Raw genomic sequence first — 16,511 nt, 5'->3', positions numbered from 1 at the left:
AGCTAGGGTTGCCAACTTTGTAATCACACAAACCGAACACCCCTGCCCTCCCCTTCTCTGAGGCCCCGCTCCTGCCCACTCCATCCCCTCTCCCTCCAACACTCACTCTTCCCCATCCTCACTCACTTTCACTGGGCTGGGGTAGGGGTGAGGGCTCCGGCGAGGCCGGGGATGAAGGATTTGGGGTGTGGGAGAGGGCTCCAGGCTGGGGCAGAGGATTAGGGTGTGTGGGGGAAATATGGGCTCTGAGCTGAGGGGACAGGCTCTGGGTACGGCCAGAAACGAGGGGTTCAGGGTGCGGGAGAGGGCTCTGGGCTGGGACAGGGGGTTGAGGTGTGGGGGTGAGGGCTCCGGCTGGAGGTGCGGGCTCTGGGGTGGGGCTGGGGATGAGAGGTTTACGGTGCAGGAGGGGGCTGCGGCCGAGGGGTTTGGAGGCGGTGAGGGCTCTGGCTAGGGGTTTGGGCTCTGGGGTGGGTCTGGGGATGAGGAATTTGGGGCTCAGGAAATGGCTCTGGGCTGGGGCAGGGGGTTGGGATGTGAGGGGGGTTGCGGGGTTTAGGCTCCAGAAGGGATTCTGGGCTGGGGCAGAGGGTTGGGGTGGGGAATCCTGGCAGTGCTTACCACAGCTCCCAGGAAGTGGCCACCAGGTCCCTGCAGTCCCTAGGTGCATCAGTGAGGCTCCGCGTGCTGTGGCTGCCCTCGCACCAGCAGGAAGCTTGTCTAAGCCCCGGGCTCCTGCTGCACCACCAACCGGACTTTTAACAGCCCCTTTTCAACCAGGCATTCTGATTGAAACAGGACGCCTGGCAACCCTTTATTGAGCAGAAGGCCAGAATATAGTTTCACCAGTTTATCTAGACATGTTAATAGAGGAAGAGAGCAGACATAATTTACAGGCCCCTTATACACACTCAGCCTACTAATACATATTCATTTGTTACTTTAAATGTGTTGGTTTTTTTGCGTATACTTCCATCTTTCTTCATTCTCTTGAACCTCCACAGGCCTCTTATTGATGATATTCTCCTTATGGGAGTATGGTTCTCTCTGTTGAGCTCTGGCTGGATACTGGCTTCATGATTCTAAGACTTTCCCAGAGTCTCAGGTGCCTCAGAGTCATAGAATCATAGAAACTTAGGGCTGGAAGAGACCTTCAGAGGTCATGTAATCCAGCCCACTTCACTGAGGCAGGACCAAGCATACTTAAATCATCCCTGAAAGATGTTTGTCTAACCTGTTCTTTAAAACCTCCAATGACAAGGATTCCACAACCTCCCTTTGAAGCCTATTCCATTGCTTAGTTATCCTTATAGTTTGAAAGTTTTTCCTAATATATAACCTAAATCTCCCTTGCTTCAGATAAAGCCAATTACTTCTTGTCCTACCTTCAGTGGACATGGAGAGCACTCACTGACTGTCCTCTTTTTAGAACAGCCCTTAACATATTTGAAGATTTATCATATTCCTTCTCATTCTTCTTTTCTAAAGACTAAACGTGCCCAGTGTTTTTAACCTTTCCTCTTTGGTCAGGTTTTCTAAACCTTTTTTCTGCTCTCCTATGGACTCTTTCCAATTTGTCCACATCTTTCCTAAACAGTGGAGCCCAGAATTGGACACACTACTTCTGTTGAGGCTTCATCAGTGCTGAGTAGATTGTATTGCCTTATGCTGGGAAAAGGCAAAACTCCCAGACACATGAGATTTGAAGACAACATATAGACCACTAGAGACTCCTGGACCTTCTTAGGCCTGGAGATGGAATTCAGTATGATTTTATGGTTGACGGGGAAAGGTGAGGAAGAATATTAATCTATTGATTTTAAACTTTTTTGGAAGTCTTAAAGGTTTGAATTCATTTTGTCATTTGGATTAAGGCTGGTGCTTAGGGCTTTCTGAACCATTTTGTTCCTAGTGAACAATTATAAAATCCTTTACAGCATAGTAGTCTGAAAGTCCACAGTACCTTTCATTGTGAATGATCCCTATGTTTATGTAGAGAGAGCTGCATATCCGTGGTGAGATCATTATCTCTGTGTTGGAATATGGCACTGCACCATTTTTTTAGTAGATGAAGAGATAGCCAATATCATTATCCAACTAAAACTGCAGCAGGAAATTAGGTATACAATGTAAAAACTGAGGGCCAGGTTCTTACAAGACCATATAGTGGGACTGTTGGAGGGCATAAGGGGGCTTCCCCTACCTCTTGAGCATCAGTATTTCCATGGTTCAGAAACCAAATAGATGTTGTTGATCTCACTGGCTTTTCTGGGCTGTATTCAAGTTAGTGATTTAAAAGAGAGCTTGTGTATCCCAGTACCAGTCCCCAGTGTATTTCTTTAAATCTAGCAGCAAGTCTTTCCTTATGGTTTTCCGCTTACTGACATCAGACTAATAAGTCATTTGTGGCCATCTCAAAAACACTTGCTAGATTATTTTAATTTTCATGCCTTAGGACACTTGAAAATCATATGAATTAAGCTGCAGCCTTACTTTTGTTACTTGAAAGATGCGAGTTCTTGGGACAAGTCACGCAAACTGCTGTGGGGGAAAACACAGAATGGGTTGTGCAAGTTGACACTTTGCTTAACACCACCCTATCCCTGCTATAATGACAAAAGAATGATCGAGAGAGCACATGGAACAGGAACAGAACTAATAACTTGCACTTATACCTTGCCTTTCATCTAAGGATCTCAAAGCACTTCGCAAACCTGAAATGAATAAGCCTCACCCAATGCCCTGGTGAGCCTGGTAAAGGATACATATGTGTTGGGATCATCTGAGCCTCCCCTTAAACACAGCCACTTCTGGGGTATAGTATAACAGTGTTTAGTGGTGCACAGCTACATTAAATAACAGTTTAGGACAGGAAGCAAGGAAGAGTACCATATTCATTTGAAATTTCAAGATAATATTGGTATACAGAACTTAATTACCTGGGTCAAAATTTTGGTCAGGAGACAGGGTTAAGCTCCCTATGCTTATTAAAAGTTGATGACCACAAGCGGTCAGGACTTCAGTTTTATGTCTCTTCTGAAAGTTAGACTACCCCTGTCCTAGTAGAGCACAGCATATGTGCAAATAAGCCTTGAACAAATTAGCCATATTGCATATGTTCTCAACCATGTCACCCAATCAGCAGAAATAGTCTCTTAATGTTTGTTTAAAATTAGAATGGGATTCAAACCTATCTGGGGAAATTTGTTTTGTAAATACCTTTGGGAACTTGCAGTGAAGAAGTTATACAGGCTTTACGCTCTTTGAATGTTCTTAGAGACAGCAAGACCACACGGAAAAGGAGGGCTGAGGTTTAAAATGTCTTTTGGAAGATAGCATTGTTGGGGGTGAGGATGGGCAGCTAGGCCCATCCAAGGAGATTGAATTGAAGGGAAAAGGCCAGTCCTTCTGAGCCTTTAGCCTTCTTTTGGCAAGAAGAGAACAAGGAGCATCTGTTGGAGTCATGGATGGGCCGTTCACAGAGTTCAGCACCACAGGGACATAGTGGTTCATCAACTTTCTTTCATCAAGTTGGGTCCAAACATCTGGAATAGAATTTCCATAGGAACTGTGCATAAAAAGTCACTTTCCAAAAGTGGATACAAACAATATAGATCCATGTATTAAAGGATTCGTTTTTAGGATCTCACTCCCGCCCCCCCGCATCCCGTTGACATAGTCAAGTTGTCCTACACATTCATCAGCCTTCCAGGAGAGTGTATATACTGCTCATCCCAGGTAGAAGGACAGACTTGCGGATTGCAGCAGTGACCATTAAAAGTTTAGACATAAATATCTTTGGTTTATGCATTTCTAACTAACTTTCAAAAAATCAGGTGATATATGGCAAGAGGATGTTCTTGTGGTTAAAGCACTACGCTGGGACTCAGGTAATCTAGGTTCAAAACCCAACTCAGCATAAATGTCCTGTGTGATCTTGGGCAAATCTCATCATCTTTTCCCCGTATGATCTCAGTTCTCAATCTGCAAAGTGGAGAATCCCCCACTCCCATCCTTTGTCTGTTTTGTCAATTTAGATTGTAAACTCTTTCACAAAAGAATTGTCTCTTAGTATGTGTATGTACAGCGCCTAGCACAATAGGACCTCAAACTTGGTTTGGGCCTCTAGGTGCTTCTGTAATATCATTAATGTATTCTTGCAGTCCCTTGGTTTCTCTAAGACTTTATGATCTAAAAAAAGAGAAGTAGGAAATTGATGCAGAGTAATGTAAATGGTAAGATGAAAAAAACAGAATAAAAGCTAAACAAAAGGGAAAGGGTTTGTTTCAGTGGAGGTTAATCCTGTATTGTTCCTTCAGGGCCAAGTTCATAGCCATGTGCTGATGTCTTTAAAAATTAAATAGTCCTATATTATAAGTGCAACATGCGCCTCTCATTTTATTCTTAATTGTAGTGTTTTCAGTTTCATTTTATTTTAAATCCTAATCTAGTTCTTGACACAGAAGAGTATCAGAGACTCAACATTTTAGTGCTGCTAAAACCCCCTTTCCTCCCTGCAGTGGTGTAGGTATGCTTTGCCTGATTTCTATATCACAGCACTCTGTGAAGCAATCTGCATATCCAATAAATTCCTATAGGAGAGATGATCCTGGAGGGCCTCCAGTCACCATGGTGTAAATCACAAATGACAAGTACATGAAGCCTATCACTGAGCACTTGCTGATGGGTTTTGAAGCAGTAGCCTACTGTGTGCAGAGAATATCAAGATGCCAAGTTGGTCTCCATCAGTCAGCATGAGTTTCAGAGTTCCTAAAACTTTTCTAATTAAAGGTATAAGAAGTTTGATCATAGCGAGAAATCGTGATTGCAGAGGTTTCTTTGTATGTTTATTTCATGTCTTCCCTATAGGTCTCTCACTTTCTTGGCTAATATTGCTTGTTAAAGAAAAATTGCTCCTGGATTTTACCCATGTGCAGTGTTTTTAGGGGAAGATTTTTCAGAGGCCAAAGGGCAGTTAGGCATCTAGTGCCCATTGACTATCAACAGGAGTTAGGCATCTAATTGCCTTTTGTGCCTTTGAAAATCTAACCCATAAATGTAAAGTTATACCAGTTCAATCACTTACTCTTGTCCAATATTTTAGATCAACTGTAAGTATAGAGGGGCCTAAACTAACACACCAGTTTTAGACACACACACAGCCTCCAAATGTGAGTTGGTTTGGCTCTGCAACTTTGGTTTTTTTAAATGGGATTGTGCACTAGTAACATGGTAGAAGCTGGTGGTAGTGGGGAAGACCCAGATTTGGGAATGAATTTAGGTTTTCTGTAACTTCAGGTGTGCTAGCTTTCTGCTGGGCACATGCAGGCTACATTGTAGAATAACCTTTGTGTTGGTCTCCGTGTAACATGCAGCAAACTTAGGAAAAGACAAAAGGAGATGAAATGAGGAAAAAAAAAAAAAAGGGGTGGGGGTGGGGGGTGTTTTTTTTATTGATAAACAAACAAGAAAGTGGGGATCAATATAGACAGATCTCACAGGAAAAAGACGCACTCTCACTTTTCAAATCTCTCACTATGTAATTAGGTATGCAGTGGAATTGTGTAGCTGTGTTGGTTCCAGGATATTAAAGAGACAAGGTGGGTGAGGTAGTATCTTTTATTGGGCTAACTTCTGTTGGTGAAAGAGACAAGCTTTAGAGCTACACAGAATTTTTCCTTTGGTCAGTGACCTGAACTCTGAGGGGCTCGAAAGCTTCTCTCTGTCTCCAACAGAAGTTGGTCCAATAAAAGATATTACCTCACCCACCTTGTCTCTGAGGGTAATTAGGTTGCAGAGAGAGAGTGTGTCTGTACAAGGAACAGAAGTCAGACCAAGTTGTCATGTTTTCAGTTGGTTTCTTCTCAGGTCTTTGTTTCTGAGCAATGGTAAGTGTACGTATCCAGAGAATTTTCTAATAAAATCTGTGGACAGTAGAGACTGACTATACCAATTTGCTGCTCTATTTGGTATGTGTTGGATGGGATGGCTCTCTCATCTTACACTACCATTATTTAAGATAAATGCTTAGACTCTGCATGACTTCAGCATAAGCAAACAACTCTTACAGATGTCCTCTCTAAACATAGTGAACCATAGTCTCTGTCAGTCATAGCCCTGTGAATCCATAGTAGCCCCACTGGAGTGACCCAGCTTTGCAGTGGTGAAACAGAGGGTAGAATTTAACTTCTTGGTTTTAATGGTTTCATTCTGTAAGTGTTCGGTATTTTAAGATGCAGTTGGTTTTCATAGTTGGCTGCCAGTGGGCAAGTGCTACACAAGTACAGTTAAATGCGAAATCATTGAAAATAACTTGGAGTCAAGTTGTACCTGGCCTGTCTGCAGGTGTGAATGGGAGCAGAGGGCACACAGAGCCTTGAACCTTTGCATGGGACCCAGCCATTAATCTAGTGCTTGCACTCCTGAGGCTAGCACTGCCTGTGATACTAGTCTGCCTAAAGATAACAGGGATACAGAGTTGCCATTGGCTTCCTATCCCTTTACACATGGAGGAGAGCTGGATCTACCCAGGCGAGAGCACATACTGCCCCCATCAAAGGATGCAGCAAAAGAGTCTCGGGCCCACGCTTTCTGGGGTCTCTGAAGAAGCTGTGGTACAGTGCCTCCAGTAGCTCCCTCTGGGGCGTTGCAGCTTCACACCCTCTGTACTGTGGAACTGTGCTTTAAAAGTGCAATTTTACCCTTTGACTAAGCAGAGTGGTCTGTCCGTCATGACCACTGACTTCACCTTGTATTGCAATTTAGCCTATGTGGCGTCATTCTTCATTGCTGTAGGAGTATTTATGCTCTCACTAGTTTTATGACCCATGTAAGTGGGAGCATTGGAATTTTGGAGGAGTGGATTTTCACAAATAAGCCATTAACTGTGGGACATAAGTAGGGGAAAATATCTTGAAGTTAAGATAGGTCATTACAAGGAGATTATTATTACATGCCTTGTATTTAACTGTATTTTCACGAACTCTGACTCTGCTTGAAATCTTGCATTTTAAAGCTGCACAATAAAGCCCTGTAGCAGATGTAAATACTCTAGCAGTTTGCAATTAATGTGTCTTAGCACAGCTGCTGAGTGTGAATTACAGTAGCTGGTTTGTATTCTAATAACTTTTTGTTTGTTTTTTGTCTTTGCCAGTCATTATCACCCCAGTCCCTGCAGTAGAATTGGGGCTTTACAGCACTGCCACAGATCTCTTCCAACAAGAGCAGGCATTTGTTCTGCATCTAAGCGATGACCACATAGCCTGTTGCGAGGATACGTTTGGGTCTGGAACATGACAGGTTTTAGGAAAAGGCAACAAGCATTCTGGCCTGTTACATTGCACAGTGTGTAAAATGTAATTTATACGGAAAATCAGATTGCTGTCAGTTTGTGTGCTTCCCACTGCACTTAACCATGATCTTTCTGAATACCTGGGTAAAACTCAGCCCTTGGGTCTGTATTCAGAATCTATGTTTACATTTGTTTGAGTATAGAGAGGCAGGGTTGTCTAGTGGGTATAGCATGAAACTAGGAAAACCTTGGCTCTAGTCCCAGTTACTGTTACTGACTTGCTGACCTGATGGCAAAGTCATGTGGCCTTTGTGCAACTCAGTGTTCCCTGCCTACCTTGGACTTCAGTACAGCAGAGGGAACAGTGATTGGAAGTGCCCCAGATCAGGTGCATCTGGGATGAGATGTCGAAAAAGAGGGAAAGCAGAGACTTTGCAGTATGCTCCCTCCCTTTCTTATCCCAGTCCCATGGACCCTGTGGAGTTCCGGCTGTGCTGGTTGGGAGGAGCGAGGGAGAGATCTGCTCTCTCCTGCTTATCCTCCTGGAAACCTGCAGCGATTCTCCTGGTTGCATTAGCTTAAGCAGAGATACCCTCTCTGCAGTAGAAGTGCTCCCCATGCCTGCTTCCCTCACCACAGTATTGGGACAGATGTCAGTGAAGAATGCAGAGGGACATGACTCATGAGGGAAGTTTTAGCCCCTTATCTCTGAGGGAGCACTTTAGCTGCATTGCCTCCAATAACTTATCTGAAACCTTTTATTTTCTTTGCTCAGTTTTGCACACCTAAGGAATGATCCATGGATTTGCAGAGCCCGTTGCCTTTGTAGTAATAATCACATCTTTAGAATCCCTTGAAATGTTCTGAAAATTTAGGCATTAGCTTAAAGTTAAACAGGACAAAAACATGTAGGATTCTGTAACTAAGAAAAGGAAACGAGGAATGACTGATAACAGCCAAATGCTTATTTATTGAATAAGCATTTCCAAAGTGCCATTCACCACATTTTCCAGTCACCATTTGGTAAATAAAACGTATATTAAATGATCCAATTTACGCACGTAAAAGACCAGCCACAGCAAATGATTCCAACCAGCACCTGTATAAATGTATAGGCACATTCATAGCATTGTGCAGGCTTGTGTAATGCAGAAGGTAGACAAATAGTTTAACTGAACCCTAAATATTAACTCTAAATATATTTATAGTTACTTTTATTAAAAGGGTGGCATCTATCTAGATGTGTGTATAAAAAAGTTTACTACCAGGAGAAAAAAATAGTGTTAATGCCTTAACTTTTTCATGGAAACAGAAGTTTCCACATGATGTCGTTGACTGGGACTACTAATGTAAGGAAGAGTTTGTAGGATTGGACCCTATATGTGTAAACAAATGTCCGCTAATCCTTCTAGCAGAAGTGGTACTATTGAAAACACTGATGCACTTCATGAGTATACATTTTGATGCATATTCTGCTCTCTTTTGTTTAATTAGTCACAATAGAAGGGTGCTGTCTTAGTTTATGGAAAACAGAATATAATTCTAATCAGGATCTTTTACTTTTTCTTTCTACCTGTTTGTTTTTAGGTTTTGAACTTGGCTTTGCTATGGCAAGTCCCAATGCTCTGGTGTGCTGGGAAGCGCAGTTTGGCGACTTCCACAACACTGCGCAGTGCATAATAGACCAGTTTATCAGCCCAGGACAGGCTAAGTGGGTTCGACACAATGGGATTGTGCTGCTTTTGCCACATGGAATGGAAGGAATGGTAAGGCTTTCACTGATTGGAACAATAAAGGTGCTTTGGCATAAAGTAGTAGAACAGAAACTACAGAACCTTTCATTGTTCCTTTTTTTCAGTGTACAAATGCAGTTTCAGGATCTTATAACTTTTATGAAAAGAAAAGAGTATATTGCTGACATACATGTTAGACTGTTCCTCTATCTCAAAAATAAATGTGCTTGCAGTGACCAGTCTTAGCAATTAGCAAGCAATGAGAACAAAAGGAAAATAGCACTGATATATTTCTGAACATTCTGTCTCCTCTCCTTGTGCCCTCCTCCGAATGGGTTATTTTGCAGTGGTGTCTGCCATTGTTCCCCTACTTTTTAAAGACTTACTTGGTCAGCACAATGTGTGTCAATGCAAAAAATATATTTTTCTACATTAGAGCTTTGTGGCTTTGAAAAATTATAACTTTAAATGTAAAGTTCCTAGAAAGAGCAAAGTATAAAGGAGGCAGCTTGGGATTCTCAGGTACAGTTAAAATTTCAATAGGTTTTTACTTTATTTTATTTTGTTTCACTTTATTTTATGATGACATGAAACAAACCTCAGATTCTCAGATACATGTGTTCTACCTATATAAACTTTACTTTTAAGTTAGAACATTGTTTCAAGGGGTTTTTATGGAGGAAATAAGAAATCTGCTCTTTAAGGGAGAGAATCCCTTTGAATGGTTGCCCCTACCCTTCTCAGTAACTCCTAGTGAGCTAGCCACAAAAGCTCTGTAACCAGATCTTTATAAAATCTGCATGTACCTCTTTCCTGTGTTCTGAAGTTGGGGTTAGCTGTAGGATCACTGTAGGCATCTTTTAAATAATTTTTAAAAGTGACATAGCATTCTGGCCTGTGCTATTTGAAATAGTTATTTCCTTTTAGAATGCACTGACACTCTGTGTATTGTTCATGTATGTTTACAGTATTTCTATTAACAAATATATGTTACCATGATACTGATGTGTTTGCCATAGCTGTAAATGTTCTCTTTTTTTCACTTTAAGTGGACATAAAGGCATTTCTTCTTGTTCCTGTTCTGTTTCTATACATTTAATTCCATGCAATTATAACATTTCTATGACACACTGCTGTTGGTTCATGCCTAGTGGGTGATTTTCTGTGTGGATGTTTATACAAGAGCACCGTCCTGCTGACAAATATCCTAACGAATTCAGCTTTGTTTGAGTAAAGACTGTAAGATCATGCCCAAGATGGATCCTCAGGACTTTTTTCAAAAAAAAAAAAAAAGACTCCAGCATGAAATCTGTTAGGGACAGGATGGCTTGGGGAGGTATTGGTAATGGGATGGGAATCCTTTCACCTCTAGGTCACTGGCTAACATACAGCCTGGTTGGTTGTGATTGAAAGTCTTTGCTACCTGATAGCTCCTTGGTGGCTCATGTGCAACTAGCTAATGGATTCTATACAGGTCCTGTTGGACATGGGGTCTGAAACCTTCCCCCCTCCCAGCCGGTAACTGGCAGCCTTGTTAGCAGTTTCAGCAAAGAAATTAAACATAGGCAATGAGTGGAGTCTGGTTTGAGGATTATCACTGGAGCACTGTGTGTGTGTGGTTGGTAGGTAGGTAGGTAGGTCGGTAGTGGGCGGGGTTTGGGAAGCTTGCATTTTTGCTGTCTCCTTTGTAGATACACTTCTGTTTCCAGTGCAGTGAATTCAGCATGTTTATTGAATACTACATTCATCTGTAAACAACTTAAAATGTTTTTAAAATAGGAGGAGGTTGCAGTGTGTGTGTGTGTGTGTGTGTGTGTGTGTGTGTGTGTGTGTGTGTGTGTAAGAATTATGATTTACAGCACATGAATAGATGGAAACAGGAGTGGCACTAACAACATTAGGCTCACAATGTGCCAGAACTGTGTGGCTTTGTGGTTCTCATCCACTAATGAGCAGACAAATTTGCACCACAAAACTGAGGCCAGTTTGCAAGAGAAGTTACACAGGACACAGATATGCTAGCTGCTCCATCTTAGTGTTCCTTTTGTGCGTAGGAAAGATATTGAGTGTTTTGTTAGGGGCTCGCTCTACCTGTACAATAGGGAGGAGTCGAGCAGTACACATTACTTTTCCCTTGTTCTTTTAGCAACAGTTTCTAAGGCTATGTCTACACTACGCACTTTTTAGGGACATAAGCGTGCCGCTAAAAGGCGCGCAGTGTAGCCGCTGTTTCTTGGCAGGAGAAAGCTCTCCTGCTGACGGACTTCCACCCCAATGAACGGCAGTAGCTTTGTTGGCAGGAAAGCTCTCCTGCTGACAAAGTGCTGTTCAGACTGGCGCTTTTTGTCCGCAAAACTTTTGTTGTTCGGCGGGGGGGGTGTTTTTTCACACCCCTGAACGACAAAAGTTTTGTCATTTAGGTTCCAGTGTAGACAAAGCCATCACTGTGGTGTTCTCTGGGATTCCTGAATGTGACTTCAGTGCAGTAACAAACAGAAGGTGGTGTGTAAGGGAGTGAGCCCTGGTTTGTAAGTGGAACTAACGTATGAGTTGAAAGGTTAAATGCAGTTATATCTTTAGGATGAGATACCTTATGGTTTTCTCTGGTACAAAACCCCTTCTTAATCATAAATATTTGTCACCCTTACAAAAAATGACACCCAGAATCAGCAATAAATAAAACCACACACCATATTCTTTTGCTGATTGCAATTACCTCTCTCCAACCTTATTAATAAGGGAGAAGAGTGGGAGTCGGGAGACAGTGGGTTCTGTTCCATTCCCTACCACAGACTTACTCTGTGACCTGTGTTCCTGTTTCCCCGTTGTAAAATGGGGGCCAATTATCATAGAGTTCCTCTCTGTGGTGGGCTAATCATAGAATATCAGGATTAGAAGGGACCTCAGGAGGTCATCTAGTCTAACCCCCTGCTCAAAGCAGGACCAATCCCCAATTTTTGCCCCAGATCCCTAAATGGCCCCCTCAAGGATTGAGCTCACAACCCTGGGTTTAGCAGGCCAGTGCTCAAACTACTGAGCTATCTCTCCCCCCCTATGCTTACCCACTTCAATAAAGAGCCTTGAGATTTAGTGAAAAGCACTGTCTGAGTGATAGATATTTTAACTATAGCATAACACAAAATTCCTATAAGAAGATTTTATGGAGTAATTGGCTTAGCTATGCCAGTTAAACTTTACTCAACCTAACATGGGTTACCACTGATTCTGCAGGGAATTGGCCAAAGTACATATATCCATCTAGAGCATCCTGTCTTATGTCAAACTGGTGTGCTAGTGGGCTTCTCCTCTATACATACACACACACACACAGAGCTTAGGGTAGGACTGTAACCTAGTGCTCAAGACATAAATAATGGGAGGATCCAGCTTCTGGCTTAGCAGGTGATCCATGGCCTCAAGCATGGGCGACCTGCTGGCTTGTGAATGTGTGCTGCTCATTTTTAAAGGATCACAGATTTGCACCATACCACCTAACCTCATCTTGCACCATTCTGTGCTGGATCGGCAGGATGGCTGATTGCCCCAGGCACTCGGTCTCTTGCACAACTACGTTGACTATTTAACCTTTAATTAGTGGTAGTGACATTGGAGTTCTATGTAACCCATCTCCATCTGATCTGAGACTAACCTATATAAGATACTCAAGATAACAGCTCCTGTATTCAGGGGCACCACCATGTTACCCTCTTCAAAGCTCTCCCTCTTCTCTGATTGTCATTATTACAGCATTTCTTCTCTGGCTGGGAGGGTGGGGTCAGCAGCCTGTATCAATGCTGCTCCATGATGATTAGGCTGACAAGAAGCACTTGTGCAGTGAGTGATCTAAAAAGACATCTAAATTGTTGTTGTTTTTGTTTTAAATGATGTGATTACCAGGGCCCAGAGCATTCTTCAGCCAGGCCGGAGAGGTTTCTGCAGATGAGCAATGACGATTCCGATGCTTATCCAGTAAGTAAATTCGTCAACAGCAATGTCCTTTTTCCTGCTTCAGGCTTTTCAGAGACTTATTTTAAACCAGGTGTTGTTGTGTTTATTACCTGAGAAATCAATTTATTGCCGCCAAACAGCATTTGTCTTCCCCCAACAGCTTGAATATTTTCCTGCAGGGTTGGAAGTCACCTTTTAAGACCGCTAGTTGGTGTATTTTAATGTTTAGCTCAAATATTTGCTGTGACTTTCAGCTCATTTCGATAATAAAAGTGACTAGTCTAGTCTGCATTTCATTTGAAAGCTCAGGTCAGATGTAATTTGTCTCTGGTAGTATTGTCTCTTTATGGGTGTTCCTAGGGGACAGTAACTCTTCCAGTTTATATAGCTGGATGTACCACAAGCCGATGTCTGTAACACATTTCTAAGGAAGATCAGATAGCACTAAAACCCAGTGTTCTTGTAACACAGCAAACCGTCCAGCGGGGAACTTCAGAATGCAGATTCAGTGTAAAAATCTCTGCACCGAGTGTGTGTAATGTTATGTTTAGGTGATCTGTTCCCAGTGTTTTTAATTCTATAGATTTATTTTATTACTATATTTGAATCATTTAAGTGCTTTAAAGGTTGATAAAAATATTTTTTTCAGCTAAACTATAATTCTAAAGATCAACTAGATATTCCCCTTCTCCAAGGTGAACTATTAAACATAGACTTAAGATTCAGTCAGTTTAAAAAAAAAATAGGCTAAGGTAGTGTTGGGTTCTAGATAAAGTTGGCCTGTAGCTGTATTCCAGTTTTTATGGTTTTACAGCCTCATTGTCTTTATTTTTTTTTAATGGTTATTGTCTCTGCTTGTGTGTGTGAAAGACCCACCCGAACAGGGGAAATTGACTGACTGGTTATGTATTTAGCACTGCCAAATGTATTTAATAAGCAAACTGAAAATTATTATTATTTATAATCCTGGAGTGCCCAAAAGCCACAGTTATAGACCAGGACGTGCTAGGTGCTGTACAAACAGAGTAAATGACCAGCTCCTCCCCAGAGAGCTTATTGTCTAAATCAAAGCATAACAGGTGGATGACAGAAAATACGGGCAGGGAGTGTTAGGATGAGTTAACAATAATTACTCCCAAAAAACATATGTTAAAAGAATATTATTAAGATTGCAGAGTCAGGCACTCAGAAGTTAGGAAATGCCAGAATGTGCATTATGATAGTCTTTTCAGCCTTCCAATTCCCCATCCAAAGTCAGGGTCATCCCCACTTTCCCCTTGTTTTCCTCACCAGTTCCCAGTTAGTTGCCTTTCCTAAGGTGTTGCAGCCTCTCCACCTGGCTTCTAGCCTCCTGGCCCAAGCAGGTCCTTGCTTCCCATCTGTTCTAGTTCTCAGTCCCAGCATCCTCCCCAGCGAGTCCCAATCTCCTTGCTCAGTTAATCCCAGTCTCCCTTTCTGTTCTAGCTCCCAGTCCCAGTCTTTATCAACCAGTCTGAGTGTCTTCTCCCCACTACCATGCCCCCCCAAACCCCCCCCCCAAATCCTGGTCTCAGCAGGCTCCTTGTTGCTATCAAGTCTTTTCCATCCCCCACAGTATGGCTCTTATCCCTCTCGGCATTGAAGTCAGTTTCCTCCTTGCTATCTCAGCTGAACTGTGGGAGGTTGGGGAGGCGTGTGCCTCGTGCACAGTTGTTGGAGATTTTCCCCTCAGCAGTACCCAGGGGGGCAGCATGACTCCTACAGGTGCCTCATGTCACTGCACATGGGCACAAAGGGCTGCGCTGCCTCTGACCCCTCAGTTCTTTCCTACCACCAGTGATGGTTGTTACTGGAGCTGCATTCTTCATATCTGCAAGTCTTCCCTCTTTTAGAATATAATAGTACCTACAGTGTTGGTTTTTAGTCTAGTGAAGTGTATTTGTACACAATTACTTATAAAACTAAGCTTAGAACAGTATTTCTCTAGAGTGGGACTCCCAGTTCCTGGTGAGGTACTGAGCTCGATACCAGACTCGGGTCTCATTATCCTGGCTTCAAGGTCTGCCACTTATGTAACATATCTATGCCAGCAAGCAACCCCCACCCCAGCTGCCTTAAGTATCTTGGAGAGGTGCATGGGAGTGACAAATGTCACATTTATAGAGGGTTCAAATGCTGATCTAAAAAAGATAGGGCTACCAGACTGTAGTACCTGCTTATGGAGTCTGCGTTTTGGCTGCTGTTGGAACCTTTCCACTGGGAACAGCGGAAAAATCTCTGCACTGAGAGTGTGCAATGTTATGTCTAGGTGATCAGTTCTCAGTGTTTTTTAATCCTATAAATTTATTTTATTACTATATTTGAATCATCTAAGTGCTTTGTATGCGGACCTAGCACATCCAAGTCAGTTAGGAGGGCTCCCCTGTTCTGAGTCAAGACGCAGATCTTAATAGCCAGTACCTAAGCAGAGACCATGCAAATCTCTTAAAGACTCAGTACAAGGTCCTTCAAAGTCTGTGATTAAGGCACTGAGCAGAGGCAAGGACTTGGAGGTGTGCTCAGAGAAAACACACCCCCCCGCCCCTCCACGCTCAGTCCATAAACCATGAGGGATTGCTGACTCCGGAGCACTGGAAGGATCCATTGAGACCACTCCCTGAAGGACTGGGCACCTTTTGGTACTGCAGACTCAGGAGCCCTTTCTGGTGCTGTCTATGGCTGAGGCTTTTGAGGCAGCCAGAGGGTTGCTTTGCCTGTCAATGCTGGCTTTCCATGCTGTTCAGGAGTCTCCCCAATAACAGGATTGGAAGTGCTCACTCCCACAGTCCCAGCCCCAGAGCACAGTTCATGTCTTCTACAGTTGTGGCACCTTTTCTGTAGGATTCCATCCAGCGATGATCTCGCTGGTACCCCATGTCCAGACCCAGAGCTGGTCTCCCTGGTACCAGTAGGGTCAGCCCACCGTGGTCTGAAGTGATTCAACCTGAGCATGCCTAGCAGCCCCAGTGGGGTGCCTGCCCACCATGGTATGGGCCAATTGCCTTCACATAGCTGGGTCCCACCTCCATAGCAGTGGCCCTTTTGGATCCCTTGGGGTTTCCCTCCATATTGGAGAGCCTCTCCTCTGCCTTCCTGCCCTTCTACATTGGCTAGGTGCTGGGAGCATCTGCAGCAAGGTGACCATTTTCCCTCTTCCAGTACTGATACCGTGCAGTGGGAAAGTGCACTCAGGACTCTCCTGTGGAGGAATTGGAGGAGGGACCTCCTCCACAACTCTTAGCTGCTGCTGCTTTGTCACTTGATGAGGCAGTCGTGACTGAGACTACTTCTCCCCTGCCCTCCATGATTTGAGTCTTGTTGAGGAGGCTTGTTGCAGCTCTGGATGTCCAACCAGAAGAGGATCTGGAAAGATCTCGCAGGCTCATGGACGTTTTAGCCCCTGCAGTCCCCACTACAGTAACTCTCCCTTTTAATGAGGCTATCCTGGAACCAGTCAAGGTTTTATGGCAGAATATGCCATCTTTTCTGCCTTCTGCTGCTAAAAGGGTGGAGAAAAGATA

General features: G+C 43.2%; 1 protein-coding gene across 3 annotated transcripts in view; it reads left to right on the top strand.

Annotated features, from left to right (window-relative positions):
• The window catches only part of OGDHL (oxoglutarate dehydrogenase L), a 97,932-nt gene that overhangs the window by 71,066 nt on the left and 10,355 nt on the right, over positions 1-16,511 (top strand). For all 3 annotated transcript variants that reach the window (XM_077821478.1, XM_077821479.1, XM_077821480.1), the window contains 2 exons: positions 8,879-9,057; positions 12,922-12,993. In XM_077821478.1, the coding sequence (XP_077677604.1) occupies positions 8,879-9,057; positions 12,922-12,993 (251 nt within the window). The remainder of the gene's footprint in view (positions 1-8,878; positions 9,058-12,921; positions 12,994-16,511) is intronic.

Source organism: Eretmochelys imbricata, chromosome 7 (assembly GCF_965152235.1).
Source record: "Eretmochelys imbricata isolate rEreImb1 chromosome 7, rEreImb1.hap1, whole genome shotgun sequence".
Classification (NCBI taxonomy): Eukaryota; Metazoa; Chordata; order Testudines; family Cheloniidae; genus Eretmochelys; species Eretmochelys imbricata.
Note: the sequence above shows the minus strand (reverse complement) of the source record. Positions and strands in the feature narration are given on the sequence as shown.